The 26,261-nt window shown below is 35.0% G+C and overlaps 1 protein-coding gene and 1 long non-coding RNA gene across 2 annotated transcripts; one reads left to right on the top strand and one right to left on the bottom strand.

Annotated features, from left to right (window-relative positions):
* Positions 1-3,128: 3,128 nt before the first annotated feature.
* Positions 3,129-3,806, bottom strand: LOC142236829 (uncharacterized). The gene is made up of 2 exons (XR_012722218.1): positions 3,400-3,806; positions 3,129-3,342 (listed from the first exon to the last, which is right to left on the bottom strand). It is a non-coding gene; the product is annotated as an uncharacterized LOC142236829 (long non-coding RNA).
* Positions 3,807-4,127: 321 nt separating this feature from the next.
* Positions 4,128-24,664, top strand: chb (CLIP-associating protein). The gene is made up of 3 exons (XM_075308119.1): positions 4,128-4,573; positions 4,754-4,995; positions 19,312-24,664. The coding sequence occupies exon 3, from the start codon at positions 19,358-19,360 to the stop codon at positions 23,825-23,827; it is 4,470 nt and encodes a 1,489-aa protein (XP_075164234.1). The 5' UTR covers positions 4,128-4,573; positions 4,754-4,995; positions 19,312-19,357; the 3' UTR covers positions 23,828-24,664.
* Positions 24,665-26,261: the final 1,597 nt, after the last annotated feature.

Raw genomic sequence — 26,261 nt, 5'->3', positions numbered from 1 at the left:
GACAAATTTTGTTCAGCGATGAGGCTCATTTCTGGTTGAATGGCTACGTAAATAAGCAAAATTGCCGCATTTGGAGTGAAGAGCAACCAGAAGCCGTTCAAGAACTGCCCATGCATCCCGAAAAATGCACTGTTTGGTGTGGTTTGTACGCTGGTGGAATCATTGGACCGTATTTTTTCAAAGATGCTGTTGGACGCAACGATACGGTGAATGGCGATCGCTATCGTTCGATGCTAACAAACTTTTTGTTGCCAAAAATGGAAGAACTGAACTTGGTTGACATGTGGTTTCAACAAGATGGCGCTACATGCCACACAGCTCGCGATTCTATGGCCATTTTGAGGGAAAACTTCGGAGAACAATTCATCTCAAGAAATGGACCGGTAAGTTGGCCACCAAGATCATGCGATTTGACGCATTTAGACTATTTTTTGTGGGGCTACGTCAAGTCTAAAGTCTACAGAAATAAGCCAGCAACTATTCCAGCTTTGGAAGACAACATTTCCGAAGAAATTCGGGCTATTACGGCCGAAATGCTCGAAAAAGTTGCCCAAAATTGGACTTTCCGAATGGACCACCTAAGACGCAGCTGCGGTCAACATTTAAATGAAATTATCTTCAAAAAGTAAATGTCATGGACCAATCTAACGTTTCAAATAAAGAACCGATGAGATTTTGCAAATTTTATGCGTTTTTTTTTTTTAAAAAGTTATCAAGCTCTTAACAAATCACCCTTTATTACTTCTATAGAAAATGTTGTCAAAATTTAATTTGGCCAAAATTTTATTTCTATACAAAATTTTGTCAACCTTAATTATATACGTATTTAATCGGCCATTTTAAGTTTAATATATACCACGTATGGACTACGTGGTATATATTACGGTATTAGGAAGTTTTAAGATACCTTGTCATCGGCAAAAGTTACCGCAACCCAAGTAAATCGATTGTGGATGACAGTCTTCAGTAGAAGTTTCTACGCAATCCAAGGTGGAGGGTACATAAGCTTCGGCCTGGCCGAACTTACGGCCGATATACTTGTTTATGTTTAAATGAAATGTAGCTTGGAGCGCTATTTTACAGGGAGCGATATTGGATTAAGTTGGAGGTTGTTGCTTGTTTTTACAAAATAAAGGCCGGTACTACGTTCATTCTAGCGAAAAATTTTTATGGAAACCATTATTTCGCACATAGAAAGCGGCGTTTTTTTAGGTAGCTTGGAGCGCTATTTTACAGTGAGCGATATTGGATTAAGTTTGTGGTTGTTGCTTGTTTTTACAAAATAACATTTTATTTTTCCTTGGGCAATTGATCTGCTATTCCTTTGATCCTTTGTATAGTTTCGGAACAAAAATATGGTCCGTGTTTGATTTATAAACCCACACAAATAGTTTTTAATAAATAAATTATTTCTTAATTCACATTGCAAATGGCGCCGTGCTATTAACGTCAGTTTTTCAACACGAAAAAAAGTATCACAAATGGAAAAAATTTCGCAAATTTTTCGCATTTTTTGGTTTTGTATGGAGTTTCAACGCGAAAACCGAACAGAGTACCGGCCTTTATTTGGTAAGACTTGATCAAAATATAACCGTCTTCATACATATTTTTGTACTTTTAGTGTTTTGGTAAAAAACCCGAACATAGTACTCAACTTAAGGTAAGTACTATGTTCGCTTTTCGAGTTAAAATTTTTTACTTTATTGAAACAGTTCAATATAAACAGATAAATTAACTCAATTGATGCGCAATTGCTTGTTCCTACACGCTCACAAAAAATCGCTTCTGTAACATATACTCCCAAACATATTTTGCTTCAAGCATATACATTTTTGGGTATTGCCCAAACATTTATATGTTTGATCTCTTCCAATATATAATATGTTTGAAAGCATATTAGTCTAAACAATATATGTTTGGGTAGTCTAAGTTTCAAACATTTTGTATTTGTGCATCCAAATTCAATAATGTTGTCTTCCAAAAAACAATATGTTATTATGTGAACATATAATATGTTTGGAAGCATTTTGCACCCAAAAATATTATATGCTTAAAAAAATTCTCCCAAACAATATTGTGCTCAAAATTTTATTTATTTATTTATATATTTACAATCACAACGAATTATGAAAATAAACAGGTAATATAGGTGCTAACAACATAGGTTTTCGACCTGAATGCTCAAAATTTTGTTTCTGCCCAATTGTATATTCCCCAACATCTTTCTCACTTCCACGAGATTTTTTAGTTCTTAGCACCTTTTTCTGTAATACAAACATTGTAGAAGAAATTATTCAATTGTATGATTTTTTTTATTTTAATTTTACCTTTTGCCGGACGGGGATTCGAACAGCGGACCACACAGTTTGTAAGGATCAAAGAAGTAGCTGATCAATTGCCCAAGGAAAAATAAAATGTTAATTTTGTAATAACAAGCAACAACCACCAACTTAATTCAATATCGCTCCCTGTTAAATAGCGCTCCAAGCTACTGAACACATATATGTTTATAGGCTATTTCTAAATTAATATATGTTTGCATCCAAACATTTTATATTTACAAACATTTTATGTCCCAAACATAATATGTTCTAACATATTAACATATATGTCCCAAACATGTTATGCTAGTTTATGAACATTATATGCTTGCACTCAAAAATATTGTGTTTAAAAATTTGTGTTCCAAACATATAATGTTTATAGCCAAACATGTGAAAAACAGCCTTTTTCATCCGTGTATAGATTTCGGCATGGCTTTACGGGAATATGTTTGTTTTCATTTATAATTTTGATTATTTCTGGAAAAGTAAAGTGATTTTCAACTCGAAAACCGAACATAGTACACAACTTTAAAAGTAACCTACATCACTACCCTGCCAACATTTTTGAATTTGGGGACTCTTTTGAGAATCCCCACTACGTCGAAAACAATCATATACGACATCAAAAACTCGTCGGAAAAGCGCCGTCACTATTGAGAAGTTGTACCACGCCAAGTTACTACAAAAATGTTTGGCATGAGTGCAATTATTAGGTGCCTTTATAGATCAATTTAGAACGACGCCAATAAGGGACCCTCCAAACAATCAGAAAAAGTGCATTTTAAGATAGTTGTAAAAGAATCATTGTGGTCGAGTAAAACACGTTTGTTTAGATATTTATTAATTTGATTACACATTTACAAATTCTTAAAAATATAACATTTATACCACTATCACATTACATTTAACATAATTTTTGGCATTAATGATGATGTTGAGTTACAAGTAGCGAGTTACATGTTGCTGCGTCTATCAACCAGTGTTTTTATTCCATGGAGGCAGCGTGTCTGTAAAATATCTGAAAAACAATCACTTTATTCCATTTGGAAAATCACCAAATTGTTCACCAATATACCTTTCACAATTTTAAGCGTATAATCTATGTTTTCAGAACTTTATTTTCGTTCTTATTTAATTAAAATATAACAAGCTGGTTGCGCTTGGCGTTTCACAAAAAAAAATGGCTTTTTTAACAGTAGGGATGGCAAATTACTTGCATGTACTTTTTGATGTACCTTTTCATGATGGTTGAAGTGACATTTACGAGTCTGTGGTAACGATGAGGTTGAAATGGAACTTTGAAATGCTGGCAGGGTAAAGACACTATTTTGTATGAATGAAATTTTCTGTTGATAACGTCAATGAATTCGAGAAAATAAACCAAAACATTTTCATTGTTTACTTAACCCTTGCCAACATTTTTTGAATTTGACGTCGCTTCTGAGAATCCCCACTACGTGGAAAACAGTCGTATACGATATCCAAAACTCATGCAAATGCGCCGTCACTATTGAGAAGTTGAACCACATTTTGGCAAAATATATTTGTGATTAATTGGCGGCTAAATTTGCGTCGAGATGAGTCGACATGTTCGGCGGCGGCATCGACGTGCAAAAAATGCTCGGCAGTCCCACTACTGATTGGAAACCTGCATTATTGGACGAAATTATGTATTGTGCGAACGAGACATTAGAGTACGCCTCTTACGTTACTAAACGTATCTGTTATGATTTATACGTAGTACGTGGATGCGTCATCTACACTAATTGATATTTTTGACAAACTAAGTGACATAATAAAAAGTTCAGTCATATACGAACATTAAATTTTTTCCAACACAACGCTCAGAAAAGGGGAAATTAACTTGTAAATTCCAATGAAAACACTTTCAAAATTATGGCGAAAAAGAAATGCGGTGAAAAATTCCAATAGTTTATGTTTTCATTTGCAAATGAGCACCCTATTTCTTAGCCAAATATGAAATAAAATCTTGAAATTCTGCAGCGTCGGAAAAAGTTGGTGGTGTCACCATCCATAAAACGGAAAACGAGTAAAAGAAACAATCAAAGAATCGACAAAAACGCGAAACGAACCCCATACGAAAAAGAGTGCAAAATATTTGTAAGAAATACGAAGAGTTGTGAGATTATACGAAGAAGAATTACAAATACATTAGAATTGATGGAAAAATCGCAGCAAACGTTCGTTTCATATGATAAGAATTAACTGTGCAGTTTTTATAAACAATAGTGAGTATATCAAGCCCAAGTGGCGTGTGGTTGTTTTTGCAATATCCATAAGATAGTCCACATCCCATAACAGGGACAGATACCTAGTTACTGGATATATATGAAAATAACGACACATGTGAAACCAACCAAGATTTTTCCAGAAGTGCGAATTTATTTTTATCCTCTTATTATTTACAGGGATAAAAAAAGTGAAATAATCTACAATCCCATTATACGTGTGTGTGAGTTTGTGTAAGGAAAATCAATTTACAGTGAAAATCTAAAAGCAGCCGTAGGCTGCAATTCTCATTGGACGCTGGCCCTGCACCTAAGGCTGCAAATTGTCACCAGCCAACTTCCACCATCTATTCCACTAAGTTCTTTTAAAGCTAACATAGACGCTTTTGGCTTCGTTCGTTGATAAGTTTCACATTATTGAGGTGAGTTCAAGAAGCAGGAAGCAATTTCATTCGTATATATAGTAACCATCATGCAGAATAAATGTATTTGTAGACTTGCCGGTCTCCGATAGACATATTATCCGCGTGCCAAATTGTGTGCGTTGAAATCAATTTGTTGTATTTCTTTTTTTTTCTAATTGCTTGTTTTTATTTTAATTTTGGCCAAATCGCCAAATGCCATTTTCCCTCATGACGACACAAAGAGCAGGGTAATAGTATTCACGCAGCAGCTGCTATAATCTGCTGCTTCTGTCGCCACGGTTGTTTGCTTGACAGACTTGGCCTCTTTCGGGGCAGAATGTCAATTTGTCTTAGGAAAACGAGCAAACAAGCTGGCGATATATAAAAACAACGTCACAAGAGTCATTGTTTCTCGTATTTTATAATTTAAATCCACTTCAAGAGGCTCTGATTGTTTTTCCATCTCTAGGTATGCCTGAATGTGCCAAACCAAAAATATACAAATGAACATTTCTTAATTTAACAATGTCTATTTTTGCATTGGTCGCATGACCAAGGCAACGCCAACGTTATCGTCAACACGTTCTATGTTGTTATAACCAAAAGCGTCATGTTTAATATTTTCCACAATAGAAAAAGAGAAAAAAATCTACCAACCAACTGCTTGCATTGCCCACTGACATCATCGATTTGCGAAGCTCAAGAGTTTTGAGAAAGTTAATTGATTTGTTAAAAGACTAAAAACTATGTGACGATTGCAATTTCACGGACATTTATTAGTCCCTATGTAGGTACAGAAAAGTCAAACGAGTCCACTGCTCTCGCTCTTTATTATAGACGATATTAAGGAAGATAGCATTTGTTAGTCAATAAATTAAAAAAAAAATCTGAAAATAAATTTTATCATTTCGTTTCTAATCTATCAGAATTCATTAATCTTTTTAGTGTCGTAGTCATCTTGGCACTGGGAGGTATTTTGTGGGCTTTTTATATTAATATTTTAAATCTTCTTTTTGATTCTGTGCGTGCGAGTGTGTGTGTTTTTTTATTATTATTATTTTTATGTTCATATTCGTCAAAAGATGATTCACATACACCAAACCATTGACGACCATACAAACAAATCTGCGCTGGAGAGCATAGTAGCAACAACTGGCCGAAGTTACCACCACTTGGGTTTCAATTACACACATTTGTATGTGATGGGTTGTTTTCTGTGTGTTTTCTGTGTCTCTTCGTTTTGTTGTCATACTTTAACGATTCTGTCATTGTGATGCCATTGTCACTCCTAACCTTGCGCACACACCCACCCATTGTCGCAGCACTTTCTTTAGCGTTTTCGCCTTTTCTCAGCCTTCCTGTATAGAGCATAGGAATGTGAATATGTATGAGTATGAACTAAAGATTCTTGTCTTTCTGCGAGTGGTGAGTTGTGGGTCACCGTATTTTTCTACATATCTACACTTTTGTAGTCCTTTCAATTACATGTTTACGAACAGTGCGCAGTAAAAGGGCAATTATGTTTTACAAAAATATGAAGAAACCCATTTGATATGTGCGTCATATAACATCTATTTTACTAGAAGTTTTTTTTCAGTATCCTTAAATAATTTAACCATGAATTACTAAACTTAAGTTTTAATAAAAAACAAAGACATTTTATTTAATCCGAATCCAAACACACAATAAATTTTTCTTGTAGAACGATAATAATTATCTCATGGAATATATGCTACATTGAATGATAATTCAGTTTCATAAAAAATGCTATATTTTTATAGAAAATAAAAAAGAATACAAGTTGAAACATTTCTTCATTTGTATACATCCGTTCTTGTAAATCAACGTCTACTCGTGAAAATATATTTTAATATTCCTATTCCTCATGTGGTATATTTTTTTATTCTAATTAATACAGTATTAGCTGAAGTCTTTTCTTCGACAATTAATAAATGAAATGAATCACCGAGTGTCACACCTTTTTATTCCGTCCACCATAGGATGGGGTATACTAACTTTGCCATTCCATGTGTAACGCATCAAAATATCGTTCTCAAACCGCATCAAAATATCGGTCGTAATGAAATGAAAAATATTGTGAATGAACCACATCGGGCATTTTTAGGTATAGCCCCTATATAAACCGATCCCCAGATTTGATTTCTAGAGTTTCCTGACAGTTGACTTTCGTTCAATGCTCCCCGTACGTGACATTATTATATATTTTCTTAAAATAACGTAAAAATGTCAATATAGGTCCATAATTAATATAAATACATATATCATCTGTGATGCGCATTTAGACTGATTGTTTATACGAAGTACACATAGTGCACCGTAGTACATGTAATGATATTATGGCATTATTTATTAGCCTATCCTTACCTTATAAATATATAAACCGATCAATTACAAAAATGATGTGGACAAACTTACACTAAAAATGACAATATTAAAAAGTTTGAAATTTTGATGACAATCTTTATTAGAACATTGTACACAATCATTTCGGCCTAGCCGAACTTTCGGTCGTATATTTATTGGTTTCACCATTACTTTGACATCGTGAAAAAATATGAAATTTAGTATAATTTTGTTGGTTTTGGTAAAAAAAACATTAATTTGTTGTAGTTTTGAATGCAGAACTGCATTGTTTCTATTGGTACAAGAACCTTCTGTTGATATATTAGTTATCCTTGCTTATAGAGGACCATAAATTTGGTTATAGTTGTATTTTTTAAATTTGACTAATCGAAAAGTCGCCATAGTATTTAAAGGGAATTTTGATGTACATATTAAATATATGGAAACCCCGAGATTATGTGTAGGCAATATAATTTATTTTGCAAATATTACTATCATAACTGTTAACCATTTTTATGGCTCAAATAAGGGATACGTTTGTAAAGACATATAGAGCATATGAATATGTAGATTAATAACGTACCGGTTTAAAGTGGCTCGGTTTTTTGTGAATTTCGGTTGTAATTCTTGTTCCTTTGATTACCTATGAGATAATTACATTTATCAATGTCGATAGTGAAAATTCTACCCACGATATTTTTGTTATGTGTTCGTCATATATATTTAAAATTTTTATAGGGACAATTTATGCGGGCAAATGGGCCTGGATAGTAAAAATTCATAACTATGAGCACAATTCTACCCTCGCAAATTACTCAACTTCAGAACATGATGACTTAAGGTCTTGTTTCAATGTCCAAATTCGTAAATTTAGATTATATTCAATGCTGTATGTATAATTATCAACACAAGAGTCTATTGGAAAAACATTTGAAGCAATGAGTCGATAAATTAAACTTGCTTGCATAACCCAACACGATAACGAAGCAAAGCTCGCCGCTCATATTGAAGAATTCGTTAATCCACAGATGTAATTAGAATATGTTGATGGTCATCCTCTTCTTAGAACATTGCAACATGATTTTAGATACGGGTTTAGCACAACTATTCATCGCACTTATTAAGGATACTTTCAATAGTTCTGATGTTGAAGTTCTTGCGTGTGTTTCCTAGGGTTCTTGTTCTTTGTTGTGCATAAAATTATTTATTTCCATTTTATAAATGCAATTCAAAGCCCCCAAATTTGTACAAAATATAGACGACCGTGGATGTCCATATCTGAGAGGTTTCACTGTATATATACTGCAAACTTTGAAGTTCACCACTGTGGCATCACAATGGACTGAATAGTCTAAGTGAGCCTGAAATATCGGGCTACCACTATACCTAACCTACTGAAGACTTTCTTGGTTTTGCTAAAACTGTATCAATTCTCAATGGATAGTGACCTCATAACCAAAATGCTACCAAATTATATTTTGAAACTCAAATACCACATTGATGTATTCTAAATATTTTTTTATACCCTTTAATTGATTACTTACAAATATTTTTATAGAAAGCTTTTGTTAATAGTTTTCCTGCACATAAAAGCCATTTTTGCACCAATTTTTTCTCTTACAAAATATATATTCTAGATATAAGGCTGAGCCAAATCTGTGCAATTTTGTAGTTCATAAGATGAAATGTATTTCTTTTCTATTCAATAAAGTGTTATGTTATGTTTTTTTATATCCACCACCATAGAATGGTGAGGGGGTATAATAAGTTTGTCATTCAGTCTGTAACACTTCGAAATATCGATTTCCGACTATATAAAGTGTATATATTCTTGATCAGGGAGAAATTGTAAGACGAAATAAGCATGTCCGTCCGGCACAGATTCGTCTTTTATCTGCACGCAGGCCAAGTTCGAAAATGGGCTATATCGGTCCAGGCTTTGATATAGCTCCCATATTTGGGGCCTTGGGCTTCTAAAAACCGTAGTTTTTATCCGATTTGTCTGAAATTGGAAATCTAGAGGTATTATAGGACCGAATATAGGTGTATCGAAAATGGTGTGTATCGGTCCATGTATTGGTATAGTACTTGTAGATTCCGCAATTTTTTTCCGATTTACCTGAAATTAAAAATCTAGAGTTATTTTGGGTCCTTAAAAAGGAGTGAGGAATATATTGTGTACCGGTTCAAACTTTAGTTTAGCCTCCATATAGCCCTTTCTCCCGATTTGACTTCTTGAGCGTCTAGACATCCGAACTTTTGTCCAATCTGCCTGAAATTCAAAATTGAGAGGTATCTTGGGTTCACAAATAAGTGTGCCGAATATGGTGTGTATCGGTCCACGGTGTGGTATATCCCCCATATAGCCCGATCTCCCTTCTTGGGCTTCTAGACACCGCAATTTTTATCCGACTTGCCGGAAATTCAATATTTAGAGGTACACAGAAAAAAAGCCTGTTGTAAAACTGAAGCTAACATTTATTGCAAAAATTTTATTTTGTTTTAGTTTATTTTTAAAATTTTCCCCGGCCCAACGATTTTTTTCTTTATTCCAAGTATGTCTCAAAAATTTTATGGACTAAATGGCAGTAAAATTTCAATGACATACAAATTAGTTCAATTCTAACTAAAACAGAAGAAGTTTTTCGTATCTGATTAAGATTTTTTCTTTTTTTTTAGTTCATTTTTGCTTTTCCAGAAATATGCATTTCGTAAATGGTAGTTAAAAATCTCAAAAATGTCGGAAAATTTTGGTTAATTTAATGAATCTCAAAATTTGGAAAACAATTTAGATCAATTTTCGTACGAGATAGTTTATTTTTTCCACAATGTAGTTTATTTTTTTTGTATTTTCGGTCCGTAAATAAGAGTAGCGATTATGGATCGGTCAATGTCTCCCGATTTCTATGTTGGTATATATGTTTGCATGGCAGGGTATCTGTTATCAAATTCATCTGAGATTCTATATATGTATTTTCAAGTAACCTGACGAAGAGTTTTCTACACCGAAAAAAGTAAACTGTTTTATTGGAAGAATGAACTACCTTGTGCAAAAATTGAACTAAATTATAGTCCACATTTTGAGATGTCCCCAAAGCGTTGTTAAAACCTTAAAAATTGAATGCCCTGTTGTACTTTTTAACTACTGAATTGAATGCCCTGTTGTACTTTTTAACTACGTATGCAAATTTTGCTTTAGTTCATAATGAACTTATATGTACGGTCATTGAACTTTATACCCACGGTTAGTTCATAAAATTTTTGAGACAGAATAGGAATACATTCTATCATTTCTCAGCTTCTTGAATGGAAACTCGGTGAGAATATTATAAAATATGTGCATGCTTTCCTATCAAACAGGAAAATAAGAGTAAGAGTTAACAACATCTATTCTTCCATTAAACCTCTCAACAATGGAATTCCTGAGGATCGATGTGTGTGAAGATAAATTCGAATTTGAAATTTGCAGCAAAAACTTAGCCGAGACACAAACCAACACTAAAAATATTTTTCAAATTCGAATTTAGGATTTCAAATTCGAATTTGGATTTTTAGTATTTGGCTTATTATTTAAAAACTAAGCCGCGTGCGATATAGAGAGTAGGCTCATTGGAAAGGGCTTGAGCTCAGCTTTCATAATCACAAAAGTCTTCATTAGAAAAGTATTTGTGAAAAGCGAAAATTTGAAAACAAAATTTTCATCAAATTTTTACAACGGGCCCCCTGTGCCAAAACTAAGCCGCGTGCGATATAGAGACTAGGCTCATTGGAAAATGCTTGAGCTCAGCTTTCATAATCACAAAAGTCTTCATTAGAAAAGTATTTGTGAAAAGCGAAAATTTGAAAACAAAATGTTCATCAAATTTTTACAACGGGCCCACTGTGCCAAAACTAAGCCGCGTGCGATATAGAGACTAGGCTCATTGGAAAGGGCTTGAGCTCAGCTTTCATAATCACAAAAGTCTTCATTAGAAAAGTATTTGTGAAAAGCGAAAATTTGAAAACAAAATTTTCATCAAATTTTTACAACGGGCCCACTGTGCCAAAACTAAGCCGCGTGCGATATAGAGACTAGGCTCATTGGAAAGGGCTTGAGCTCAGCTTTCATAATCACAAAAGTCTTCATTAGAAAAGTATTTGTGAAAAGCGAAAATTTGAAAACAAAATTTTCATCAAATTTTTACAACGGGCCCACTGTGCCAAAACTAAGCCGCGTGCGATATAGAGACTAGGCTCATTGGAAAGGGCTTGAGCTCAGCTTTCATAATCACAAAAGTCTTCATTAGAAAAGTATTTGTGAAAAGCGAAAATTTGAAAACAAAATTTTCATCAAATTTTTACAACGGGCCCACTGTGCCAAAACTAAGCCGCGTGCGATATAGAGACTAGGCTCATTGGAAAGGGCTTGAGCTCAGCTTTCATAATCACAAAAGTCTTCATTAGAAAAGTATTTGTGAAAAGCGAAAATTTGAAAACAAAATTTTCATCAAATTTTTACAATGGGCCCACTGTGCCAAAACTAAGCCGCGTGCGATATAGAGACTAGGCTCATTGGAAAGGGCTTGAGCTCAGCTTTCATAATCACAAAAGTCTTCATTAGAAAAGTATTTGTGAAAAGCGAAAATTTGAAAACAAAATTTTCATCAAATTTTTACAACGGGCCCACTGTGCCAAAACTAAGCCGCGTGCGATATAGAGACTAGGCTCATTGGAAAGGGCTTGAGCTCAGCTTTCATAATCACAAAAGTCTTCATTAGAAAAGTATTTGTGAAAAGCGAAAATTTGAAAACAAAATTTTCATCAAATTTTTACAACGGGCCCACTGTGCCAAAACTAAGTCGCGTGCGATATAGAGACTAGGCTCATAGGAAAGGGCTTGAGCTCAGCTTTCATAATCACAAAAGTCTTCATTAGAAAAGTATTTGTGAAAAGCGAAAATTTGAAAACAAAATTTTCATCAAATTTTTACAACGGGCCCACTGTGCCAAAACTAAGCCGCGTGCGATATAGAGACTAGGCTCATTGGAAAATGCTTGAGCTCAGCTTTCATAATCACAAAAGTCTTCATTAGAAAAGTATTTGTGAAAAGCGGAAATTTGAAAATGCTTTTTCAAGAAATTTTTACAACCGAGCCCACTGTGCCAAAACTAAGCCGCGTGCGGTATAAAGACTAGGCTCATTGGAAAGGGCTTGAGCTCAGCTTTCAGACCCACAATAGTCTTCACCATATAGATATAATTAAATTTTAAAGTTTTATTTAAATGTTAAAAAATCTCTATATTGTCAATGTTCTTTTTTGTATACACACAAAAATTTTTTTCTGATTCAATCACGATATTAATTGATACATTTAATTACTTCATTAAAAAGTTCATTTGTTCATTAAAAAGTTAATTGTATCAACTAGTTTTTTACTTAAAAATTTTAAGATTATTAATTAATTTAATGTTTCCATCTTGATTAAAAAGTTATTTGTAAAGGGTGATTCTTTTGAGGTTAGGATTTTCATGCATTAGTATTTGACAGATCACGTGGGATTTCAGACATGGTGTCAAAGAGAAAGATGCTCAGTATGCTTTGACATTTCATCATGAATAGACTTACTAACGAGCAACGCTTGCAAATCATTGAATTTTATTACCAAAATCAGTGGCAGAAAATCCGCTTTTTTATCGACAAATTTTGTTCAGCGATGAGGCTCATTTCTGGTTGAATGGCTACGTAAATAAGCAAAATTGCCGCATTTGGAGTGAAGAGCAACCAGAAGCCGTTCAAGAACTGCCCATGCATCCCGAAAAATGCACTGTTTGGTGTGGTTTGTACGCTGGTGGAATCATTGGACCGTATTTTTTCAAAGATGCTGTTGGACGCAACGTTACGGTGAATGGCGATCGCTATCGTTCGATGCTAACAAACTTTTTGTTGCCAAAAATGGAAGAACTGAACTTGGTTGACATGTGGTTTCAACAAGATGGCGCTACATGCCACACAGCTCGCGATTCTATGGCCATTTTGAGGGAAAACTTCGGAGAACAATTCATCTCAAGAAATGGACCGGTAAGTTGGCCACCAAGATCATGCGATTTGACGCCTTTAGACTATTTTTTGTGGGGCTACGTCAAGTCTAAAGTCTACAGAAATAAGCCAGCAACTATTCCAGCTTTGGAAGACAACATTTCCGAAGAAATTCGGGCTATTCCGGCCGAAATGCTCGAAAAAGTTGCCCAAAATTGGACTTTCCGAATGGACCACCTAAGACGCAGCCGCGGTCAACATTTAAATGAAATTATCTTCAAAAAGTAAATGTCATGGACCAATCTAACGTTTCAAATAAAGAACCGATGAGATTTTGCAAATTTTATGCGTTTTTTAAAAAAAAAAAGTTATCAAGCTCTTAACAAATCACCCTTTACCAATTAATTTATTGAAAAATTTTCAACTTCTATCACCTTTTTCAAAAGAAATGTGTTGAAGATATTTCTTCTGCGTAGGACTCATACTTTGGGAACAGCTGATATTTATCAATAAACTTTTAGGTTCAATGCGTTTGTATGCGAAAAAAAAACAAAATATTGATATATCGCAAAATTAATTGATCCAATCAATTCTTAATTAAAGTTTTTTTTATCACGAAAATGATAATATCAATCATCTATAACAACTAAAAATTAGTTGTTCCAATTCAATTTTGCAATTGATTTTTATTTTAACTAAATAAATAATGGAATCAATTAAATTGTGATGAAATAGATTTTAAATTAAATTATTAATTAAAACTTTAATTTAAAATATATATACGTGATGAAGATTTTGTTGATTCGCGCTTCGGATTCCCAAATTTAATTAATTCAATTAAATCCAATTGATTCAATTAAAAGTGTAATTGATTACGATAGCAAAACACAATTTTTATACCCACCACCATAGAATGGTGACGGGGGTATAATAAGTTTGTCATTCCGTTTGTAACACATCGAAATATCGATTTCCGACTATATAAAGTATATATATTCTTGATCAGGGAGAAATTCTAAGACGATATAACGATGTCCGTCTGTCTGTCTGTCTGTCTGTCTGTTGTAATCACGCTACAGTCTTCAATAATGAAGCAATCGTGCTGAAATTTTGCACAAACTCGTCTTTTGTCTGCAGGCAGGTCAAGTTCGAAGATGGACTATATCGGTCCAGGTTTTGATATAGTCCCCATATAAACCGACCTCCCGATTTGGGGTCTTGGACTTATAGAAATCGTAGTTTTTATCTAATTTGCGTGAAATTTGAAATCTAGAGGTATTTTATGACCATAAAGAGGTGTGCCATAAATGGTGAGTATCGGTCCATGTTTTGGTATAGCCCCCATATAGACCGATCTCCAGATTTTACTTCTTGGGCTTATAGAAACCGCAGTTTTTATTCAATTTACCTGAAATTGGAAATCTAGAGGTATTGTAGGACCACAAATACGTGTGCCCTAAAATTTTCGCTTTTCACAAATACTTTTCTAATGAAGACTTTTGTGATTATGAAAGCTGAGCTCAAGCCCTTTCCAATGAGCCTAGTCTCTATATCGCACGCGGCTTAGTTTTGGCACAGTGGGCCCGTTGTAAAAATTTGATGAAAATTTTGTTTTCAAATTTTCGCTTTTCACAAATACTTTTCTAATGAAGACTTTTGTGATTATGAAAGCTGAGCTCAAGCCCTTTCCAATGAGCCTAGTCTCTATATCGCACGCGGCTTAGTTTTGGCACAGTGGGCCCGTTGTAAAAATTTGATGAAAATTTTGTTTTCAAATTTTCGCTTTTCACAAATACTTTTCTAATGAAGACTTTTGTGATTATGAAAGCTGAGCTCAAGCCCTTTCCAATGAGCCTAGTCTCTATATCGCACGCGGCTTAGTTTTGGCACAGTGGGCCCATTGTAAAAATTTGATGAAAATTTTGTTTTCAAATTTTCGCTTTTCACAAATACTTTTCTAATGAAGACTTTTGTGATTATGAAAGCTGAGCTCAAGCCCTTTCCAATGAGCCTAGTCTCTATATCGCACGCGGCTTAGTTTTGGCACAGTGGGCCCGTTGTAAAAATTTGATGAAAATTTTGTTTTCAAATTTTCGCTTTTCACAAATACTTTTCTAATGAAGACTTTTGTGATTATGAAAGCTGAGCTCAAGCCCTTTCCAATGAGCCTAGTCTCTATATCGCACGCGGCTTAGTTTTGGCACAGTGGGCCCGTTGTAAAAATTTGAAGAAAATTTTGTTTTCAAATTTTCGCTTTTCACAAATACTTTTCTAATGAAGACTTTTGTGATTATGAAAGCTGAGCTCAAGCCCTTTCCAATGAGCCTAGTCTCTATATCGCACGCGGCTTAGTTTTGGCACAGTGGGCCCGTTGTAAAAATTTGATGAAAATTTTGTTTTCAAATTTTCGCTTTTCACAAATACTTTTCTAATGAAGACTTTTGTGATTATGAAAGCTGAGCTCAAGCATTTTCCAATGAGCCTAGTCTCTATATCGCACGCGGCTTAGTTTTGGCACAGTGGGCCCGTTGTAAAAATTTGATGAAAATTTTGTTTTCAAATTTTCGCTTTTCACAAATACTTTTCTAATGAAGACTTTTGTGATTATGAAAGCTGAGCTCAAGCCCTTTCCAATGAGCCTAGTCTCTATATCGCACGCGGCTTAGTTTTGGCACAGTGGGCCCGTTGTAAAAATTTGATGAAAATTTTGTTTTCAAATTTTCGCTTTTCACAAATACTTTTCTAATGAAGACTTTTGTGATTATGAAAGCTGAGCTCAAGCATTTTCCAATGAGCCTAGTCTCTATATCGCACGCGGCTTAGTTTTGGCACAGTGTAAAAATTTGATGAAAATTTTGTTTTCAAATTTTCGCTTTTCACAAATACTTTTCTAATGAAGACTTTTGTGATTATGAAAGCTGAGCTCAAGCCCTTTCCAATGAGCCTAGTCTCTATATCGCACGCGGCTTAGTTTTGGCACCGTTGTAAAAATTTGATGAAAATTTTGTTTTCAAATTTTCGCTTTTCACAAATACTTTTCTAATGAAGACTTTTGTGATTATGAAAGCTGAGCTCAAGCCCTTTCCAATGAGCCTAGTCTCTATATCGCACGCGGCTTAGTTTTGGCACAGTGGGCCCGTTGTAAAAATTTGATGAAAATTTTGTTTTCAAATTTTCGCTTTTCACAAATACTTTTCTAATGAAGACTTTTGTGATTATGAAAGCTGAGCTCAAGCCCTTTCCAATGAGCCTACTCTCTATATCGCAAGCGGCTTAGTTTTTAAATAATAAGCCAAATACTAAAAAATCCAAATTCGAATTTGAAATCCTAAATTCGAATTTGAAAAATATTTTTAGTGTTGGTTTGTGTCTCGGCTAAGTTTTTGCTGCAAATTTCAAATTCGAATTTATCTTCACACACATTGAGGATCGCCGCTATCGGAAGTATTGTTTCAAATTGCAACTGACAAACTCAATCGAATTATAGTAGAACATCAGTTCTTGAAGCATGTCATCTACGCCGACGATTTATATATCATGGCTAAACACCGACCTAATTATAATATTCAAGATGAGATCGAAGTCCTTTTCCAATCCATAAATAATTGATGTGATACAACAGGTAGCAGAATTTCTTTTACCAAAACCAAGTGCTTCGAAGACACAACTACAAAAATTATATTCGACATATTATTCTTCAATAAGAGTAGCCCTGGGTGCAATGAGATCTACCCCAATAAAAAATTTACTAGTTGAAGCTCGCTTAATGCAGTGTCGTCGATTACCTAATGGAGTTCTCTAAACAACATACTCTAAACCAACAATTTTTGTCCATCTTGCACGAAATATCGTCTTTCTACAGAAACAAAAAATGGAACTTTATAGGAACTCATGGAAACTCCATTGCTGCTGAAGCTGAAAAATTTGCATCCTATACACCAGTCGTTCGATACAACATCTTTAATATCAAAGACATTAAAAAAAAACAGCAAGAGATTATCTGAAGCAATCGGAAATGGTTGTATGGGATAATTAATTATAATTATCTTGTAGGTAAATCTGTTTAAAAATTAATAACTACTTATTAATTGGCATCGCTCCGGATTATATTTACATACATGTCCTAGGAGGAAAGTACTTCTCCCCAGGCATACCTTTGGCCATGAAATAAGTAGTGCTTTTAAAACAACAAATAATCACCTAATATGTAATCACTTATTCGTAGATATACCAAAGTTTGCAAAATAGCCACTTATTGTATCAGGCAACCAAATCTCGCCGATTACAATGTATCAAAATATAGCGAGTAATGCTGTAATATGAACATTACTTGAATAGAAACAAATATAGTAGAAATAAACAAAAATGTAACAAATAATCTAAATAAGATTACACGCAAATTAATTCCACACTTAAAATAGAAATAAATGTTATTGTTAAGGGAGTTCGGTTTGTGAATTACGTTACCTAGTAGCCCATTCACATTATGTTCAAAATCTACTAAAAGTGGATTTTATATATTCCTTTTTATAAGCCACATGACGGTTGAAATCTAGTGAAGTCGATTTTGAAAGTGTAATGTGAATGAGGTAAAATAGCATTTATTTAAAACATAATATGGTAATTAATTTAAAACACAATTATTATGAAATATTCGTGAAGAATATTCCTTAACGGAAAAATCTTCAGAATTATTGTTACATAAAATATTCTTTTTGAGTAAATGCTCAATTATGTGAATAATTATACCTAATGGTACCATCATTTATTCTATTTAATTAATTCATTAACAGCCAAATGCCTTAAATTTTGAGAATATCAATTCGAAAATTACCGAGAAGTATTTATTATTGTCATTACAAGTTAGTCATTATAACTGACCGCAATGTAATGCACTGTGTAATTAAAGCTTTACTCCTGGTTATGTAAATTGTAATGAGATGTGATTACCTAGTTTTTGCTGGGAAATATACAAATCCATATAAACCCACACCTGTTTTCCCCGAGGGCGTTTCCAGAATTCTCCATCAGAAATACATCATATTATTTTTTTTATTTATTTTTTATTTTATGTATTTATTTGTTTAGCATTTTACAGCCAATTTCTCATATCCGAAACGAATGCTTTCGTTCGACTAGGATGCCCAAAAACAGCTGAATTTATAAAGGAAAATCAGCTGTCTTTGGCATTTCAGTCGAACGAAAGCGTTCGTTTCGGATATGAGAAATTGGCTGTTAAAGCTATTTGATATTACAAATTATAATTTAGCTCGGATTTTATACATTAATAGTTTTGTTTAACATATACAATTATATTGCGCTTGAATTCTTTAAAATTTCTCCAATTTTTAGTTGTAATGGTAATTGATTAAAAATTTTAAGCCCATTATAAAATATTACATTTTGGCAAAAGTTAGATTTGTGTAGATTGGGACAAAGCGAACCAATTGATATCAACCATATAATTTTCTACCGTTCCTCAACTCCTATGTATAATCACTTCTGAAAATATTGAAAACGTACTTACCCTTCTAAAACATTGTAACATCTATCATCTCATTTAAGCTTCTCTCTTCTAAAATAACGTAAATTCTATATAACCTAAATTTTCTTAACTTAAAAATGAATCAGGTCGAAACCCTATGTTGTTAGCACCTATATTTTCTGTTTATTTTCATAATTCATTATGATTGTAAATATATAAATAAATAAATTAATTACAAACAAATTTATTTTTCCAATAAAAATAAGTTAAATTCAACGATAGTTTAACTACGGATTTTTTTCTGTGTAAGGAAACAATTATATTTGTTGTTCCTGGTGGTGGACCGGCCGAACTCAAGTCCAAATGCAAATGAAGATCCCAAAAAAGATTAAATTATACCATACTTCTTGAATGCCGTCAAGTTATATTTCCGTTTGCTAAAACTCAATTTTTTTTTTTTAATTTTTCAGACTTGTACCAAGTTGGAAGTAAGAAGTATTTGCCCTCTAACCAAACATGGCGTATCGAAAGCCAAGCGATTTGGATGGCTTCATACAGCTGATGCCCAAAGCGGACATGCGAGTAAAAGGACAATTAGCTGAAGACCTTGTTACATTCCTAAGTGATGACACAAATTCAATCGTTTGTACGGACATGGGACTTTTGGTTGATGGTCTTATGCCTTGGCTTACGGGAAGCCACTTCAAAATTGCACAAAAATCTCTGGAGGCATTCACAGAGCTCATAAAAAGGCTGGGACCCGATTTCAATGCATACACATCGACAGTTTTGCCGCATGTTATTGATCGCCTCGGTGATAGCAAGGACACCGTAAGGGAAAAAGCGCAACTTTTGTTGCAAACTTTGATGGAGCACAAGGTATTGTCTCCACAGGTGTTGTTGGATAAGTTGGCAGTAAGTTGTTTTAAGCACAAAAACGCTAAGGTTCGAGAGGAGTTCCTACAGACCATAGTGAATACACTCAGTGTATATGGAACATCACAATTAAGTGTACGCAATTACATTCAATCGATTTGTATTCTTCTTGGGGACCCTACAGTATCGGTGCGGGATTCTGCCATACAAACATTGGTGGAGATCTATAAACACGTTGGTGATAGATTAAGACCTGATTTACGCCGGCGAGATGACTTGCCCGCTTCAAAGTTGGCCATACTAGAGCAAAAATTCGATCAAATTAAAAGTGAGGGTTTGCTTCTTAAATCTGCCCTTCTCACATCACAACAAGCTCACATGAATAATAATGGACACGACGAAGCAGACAACATTGCAGCACGAGATAGACCCACAAAAATCGTTAAACGTACAGTTTCCGCAACAATGCGCAGCAAAAATAACATTGCAGCTGAGAGTGCTGCCGATGCAGGTGCAGTTACAATGGAAATATTCGAGGCCTCGTTCGAAGCTGTGCCACATTTAAACATATTTCACCCCAAAGATATGGACGATATTTATAGAAACATATTGACCATTACAGGTGATAAAAACGCGGACTGGGATAAACGTGTGGATGCATTGAAGAAATTACGCTCCCTTCTGCTACTTAACATTCAAGCTCAGCCCCAATTTGTAACAGTTCAACTCAAGGAGTTGTCGATCTCTTTTTTGGATATCCTAAAGGAAGAATTGAGGTCTCAAGTAATCAGAGAGGCATGCATTACAATCGCATTCATGTCCAAGACATTACACCAAAAATTGGATAAATTTTGCGAGTATATAATGGAGCAATTGATTCTTTTGATTCAAAATTCAGCCAAAGTTATAGCATCAGCTTCTGCATTGGCGGTAAAATATATCATAAAATATACTCATGCTCCCAAGTTACTGAAGATCATAGCGGACATGTTGCAAACATCCAAGTCAAAAGACATTCGTGCAGCCTTGTGTGAAATTATTTGTCTGTTATGTGAGGAGTGGCCAACAAAGGCAATTGAAAGGAGTGCCCCTCTTTTGCGTGATACCCTGAAAAAATCAATTTCCGATGCAGACAGTGAAGCTCGACGACATTCGAGGAGAGCATACTGGGTATTTCGACGACACTTTCCGGATATGGCTGATCAAATCTACGGAACTTTAGACATAGCGGCTCAGAAGGCATTGGAGAGAGAAAGAGATGGTGGTGGCGGAGGAGGGGCAACGGAAGATCGTCGTGCTACTGTAGCTACAGCGCGTATCCAACGTTCTCCTGGTTCCATACAGAAACCAGCTCCAGGAATGCGAAGCGTATCGGCCGTCGATACCGCCGCAGCAAATAGGGCAAAGGCAAGAGCGCAATATGCATTTCTTGCCAGGAAGAAAGCTGCCAATGCTGGAACTACAAATGCTACTCCTAGTGGTGGTGTGACTGGATCATTACCTCGTCCTAGGCTGGGAGCTACCACGCAACCGCAAAGTACACAGCAATCTAGCACCAATAACAGTGTCTCACCTCGAGTTCGAGGTCGAGCTGGTGTCTCTCAGTCACAACCCGGGTCAAGATCGACCTCTCCGAGTTCAAAATTAAGAGAGCAACATGGAATTAGTTCGTATTACCGACCAACTGGTACGATACCTAAAAAAGCTTCAGGCATTCCTAGATCATTGGCAAGTTCCCGTGAAACTAGTCCAACTAGAATTGGAAATAGTGGTGGGCCTCTCATGAAACGAAGTATGTACACGACTGGCAACTCTCGTCGAACCCCCGAACGAAATCAACCAACTAGGCAGCTAGTAGCAGCTCGACTTCTTCAACAAAGCAGAGATGCTGAAAATGCTCTGGCAGATGCCTTATCTCCGGATGGCAGTGGTGGGGACTACGCTTCTATGGGTGATTACGGTAGAGAACGAGGAGGAGGATATTCTGCCGGAGCTCGTTTAAGCAGAAAACTTATGAATCGCGATGAGTCCGATGATTCCGAGGCATCGTCAGTGTGCTCAGAGAGGTCGTTTGATTCTTCCTATACAAGGGGAAACAATTCCAACTATTCACTATCTGGTTCGAGAAATCGTCTAGATTGGAGTTACTTGCGACCACCATTTGAAGACATAGATACAATTATCCAGTACTGTGCTTCAACGCATTGGTCTGAGCGTAAAGATGGTCTTATTAGTTTGACACACTACCTAGCGGATGGCAAAGAACTAACGCCACAACAACTGCAATTGATTCTTGATACGTTCCGTAAAATGTTTATGGACACGCACACCAAAGTATACTCGCTTTTCTTAGAAACGGTAACGGAACTGATACTGGCCTATGCCAACGATCTTCATGATTGGCTATTTATACTATTAACCCGACTATTCAATAAATTGGGCACGGAACTATTAAATTCCATGCATGGTAAAATTTGGAAAACATTGCAAGTTGTTCATGAGTACTTCCCAACTGATCTTCAAATGAAAGATGTCTTCCGCATTCTCTCCGATTCGGCTCAGACACCTTGTACTAAGACCAGAATTGCAATATTAAAATTTCTCACTAGCTTGGCAAATACCTATTGCAAGAATACAGATTTTCCAGGTTCTGAAGATGGAACTGTACTGCCAATAGTTGACAAAGCTCTGCTTAAAATAGTTCAAATGGCAGGCGATCAAAAGAGTCTTGAATTGAGAAATCAAGCACGTCATTGCCTAATCGCATTGTACAATCTAAACACACCACAAATGACAAGAGTCCTCTCTACACTACCCAAGGGATACCAAGATTCTGCCAAAGCGTGTATACAGACACATTTACGGCGGAGCAGTACATCGGGAACCAATTCCCCGTCCTCTTCACCTCTATCTAGTTCAAGTCCGAAGCCATTGCAAAGTCCAAATGTTAGTGGTCCCTTTTCCTCGCTTCAACCCCAATTCACTAGTCCTAGATCTCGGCAGTCTTCAGTCACAGATAACGATCTGCTTGGGTATTCAGAAGTCGATGTGCAGCAGAACATCCAAAAAACAACTGAAGAAATAAGAAATTGTTTCGGTGGGTTCGAAACGAAATATAATGCAATGACGAACAATTCAAATGGTGGGGGTTACAATGGTCACTTAAATGAGGCCGCAGACTCTGGGGCCTCTTCGAATTCCAAAACGCAGTCTGCTACTACAACCGAATCAAACACACCTGAAAGTACTACAATGCGCTTAGACGGCAATCTTTTGGAGCAACATAACAAGATGACATCAAGTGCCCTGGGCTCCGCAATGGTACAAACAAACTCGTCTTCATTGGACTTCAAATTCACAGATAATGGAGAACTAATTTTACAGAATGGAACTCAAGAGAGTGAAATCATTAAAATTGCTTTAGGTCTCACTCCCGATACGCCAGTACCACAAGTTCAAACATCTTTGGCCAATCTTGGTGTGTGCATTAAATCCGGAAACTGTGAATTGCCGAATAAGCATTTTAGGGCTATCATGAAAATGCTCCTAAATATGTTGGATGCCACTTCTAATGAGGTAGTTCTAGAAGCTCTTCAGGTTCTTAGTAAAATTTTACGCCGTGTCCAGATGAAACCAAACTGGATCAACTTCGTCGAATTGATTCTTCTCAAAATCATCAACTGCTATCCCAAAAGTAAAGAAACCATGCGAGAACTTGATATGCTAATCCCCCGGATCGTACCAGCTCTCCCACTAAATTTGACTATAAACATAGTGAACCCAGTTATTGCTACGGGTTCATATCCAGTGAATCTGTGTGCCTTGAAATTGCTTACAGAGTTGGCAGAGCGCCATGGTTCCGAACTGACCGAATCACAATTAGAGATTGTGTTTCCCCATTTGGCCCGGTTGGCTGATGACTACCAGTCGATGGTGCGAAAAGCTGCCGTTTTTTGCATTGTCAAACTATACATTGTGATGGGCGAGGAAAAAGTAAAGCCAAAGTTGACCATGTTAAATCCGAGCAAAGTACGACTTCTCAACGTATACATTGAAAAGCAACGCGCTGGAGGAAGTTCAACCAAAAACTCCTCAGCATCATCATCATGATTATCGCGAGCAGTAAACCAACATCACGAGATGGAAATTGGCGACGTTAGATACTAGTTATGCTCGTATTTTGTCTTCTAGGTAGAAATTATATTAGCCGAACTGCTCCCCATCCTCTCTGACTCATGTATTTCACCACATGTAGTCATTTCTTGCGCAACATGCATTCACAAGCCAGTTTAATTGTGATCATTTGATGTCGGTCGCAAATCCTTACAGCTGAAGGGCACCTAATTGGTATTCACTACATAACTGTTGTTTACCTCTGCAAAATAATCCCTCACGATACTACCATCACCAGGCATTTGCATCAAGCTAAATTTGTTAACGGTTCTAAACCTTTCTTATCTGTTGACTAGTACATATGATATAAAATGAAAATCTAAATCCGACAATGAAGAAATCAATCGGTGGAGTACCATTAGAATTAGCATTAGTATCAGTATGTCAACAATCTACCTTAGCTAAAATTTACCATCACTCCTGATTGTTAAGTGCATTTCACATTCTTTTTTTTTTCTTTTACGTCTAATTTTATTATTTCTTTGCTTTTAAGTTATAAATTTTTATAAACGTGTCCTTACTTTATAGAACCCCCCCTTGTGTTTTCTTTTTATGTTTCTTAATATTTTTCTATTATTATCATTTCGTTTTCATTTTACAGAATATCTTATTATTTATATAATAGTCGTAAGTGTAATATGTTCTAAAAGTTTTGTTCGGACTTTACTACTCGAAACCGCGTGGTTATATAAAAACTAGATCGTCATATATGCAAAACAAAAACAACAAAAATAAAAATAATTCAAATTTTTGTAATTAATTAACAAAATTTAATTTAATTTTCTTTTAATTTTAAGTTATACATCTAATGGTAAATACGCATAGATTTAATAATAATAATAATGATAATATTACTAATAATAACAACCATTTAATAAAATATTATTTATAGTAAAACAAAAAAGAAGATAAATTGACAACAACAACAAAAAACAAAATACATAGAAATAACTCTTCTCCATAATCAATTTTCATGACTTGAACTAAATATAAATCAGTCTTTACGAAAATAATTTAGCTCGTCTATCAATTACCAAAAATTCCATTATCGTATAGCAGATATTCTTTGGAAGCATTAAATTCAACTTTTCAACATCTGGCAAGAATTAAATGTGTATTCATAATTCGAAATTAAGGATAAAGTCCAGTTTGTAGACGATAACCAATCTTGTTTCACGGTTTATCGCCAGAAAAGGCTGACGTTCTGTTTTCGCATTGCAAAATGGTTAATTTCCGTGATAACTTCTTCAAAATATAAACAAGGGATATAAAAGTCGAAAGTCGAGGTTTTGTAAAGCAAGTCGAGATAGACATTTTAAAATCTTCAAAATTGTATAGCCGAATTTTAATTTTTTGAAAACCGTGCCAAATCAACCAGGTGACCAAAATCTAACTAATACTCTTAAGGCCGATATTAAATTCTATTACTTTCCATTAAGAATTAATTTTAAACAAAATAAACTTTTTCAATTGTTGCTTTGGATCATTATTTTCAAGTTATAGTAAAATTTGGCAAATTAAAGTTATAATTCTAGTCTGCTTTAACAGATTTATTTTCGATTTTAAGGTGAGTACTATGTTCGTTTTTCGAGTTGAAAACCACGGTTACTTTTCCTGAAATAACCAAATTAGAAATGAAAACAAACATATTCCCGTAAAGTAAAGCCGAAATCTAGAGGAACAAGAAACTGCGCACCAATTGAGTTAATTTATCTGCTTTATATTGAAGTGTTTTAATAAAGTAATCGCGAAAATGTCAACTCTAAAATCGCACATAGTCCTTACCTTTAGCGACTAAAGGTGGGTACTATTTTCGAGTTGAAAATCACTTTATTTTCGCGATTACTTTTCATTTCATTTATTCATTCTATAATCTGTGAGCTGTATTTGGCCTAATCGATTACGCAGTACAATATATAGGCACAAATCATATAAAAATTCTTAATTTTTTTTTAAAGTACAAACTTATACACTAATGCTTATTCTAAAGTAATCAGTGGCACGAAAATGGTTGACGAAATCGTATATATATAGAACCATTAGCATAATTAAAATCCAAGTAGGTCATCAAAAACACTGCAGAACAATATCCCGGAATTGATTGTATGAATGAGAAAAGAAAAGAAGTTACATGCAATTCTATAATTTGTTATAGGCTTTCCATTATTAGTCGTTCACTTTATTTGCAACGGCTAGATTTCTTGCTAAACTATCAGAACCAGTACCCAAATTTGTATTCACACATTTTAAAAATTTTGAAACCATTTTCGTCACTTTTTAGAGATCGCAACGAAATTGATACATGATTTTTGGGGGGCGCGAAGCAAATTGGGTTGGGAAGCTCTGCTGTAAAGTATTGTCGAAATCTAGA

The sequence above is a fragment of the Haematobia irritans genome, chromosome 4 (assembly GCF_050003625.1).
Source record: "Haematobia irritans isolate KBUSLIRL chromosome 4, ASM5000362v1, whole genome shotgun sequence".
Lineage (NCBI taxonomy): Eukaryota > Metazoa > Arthropoda > Insecta > Diptera > Muscidae > Haematobia > Haematobia irritans.
Note: the sequence above shows the minus strand (reverse complement) of the source record. Positions and strands in the feature narration are given on the sequence as shown.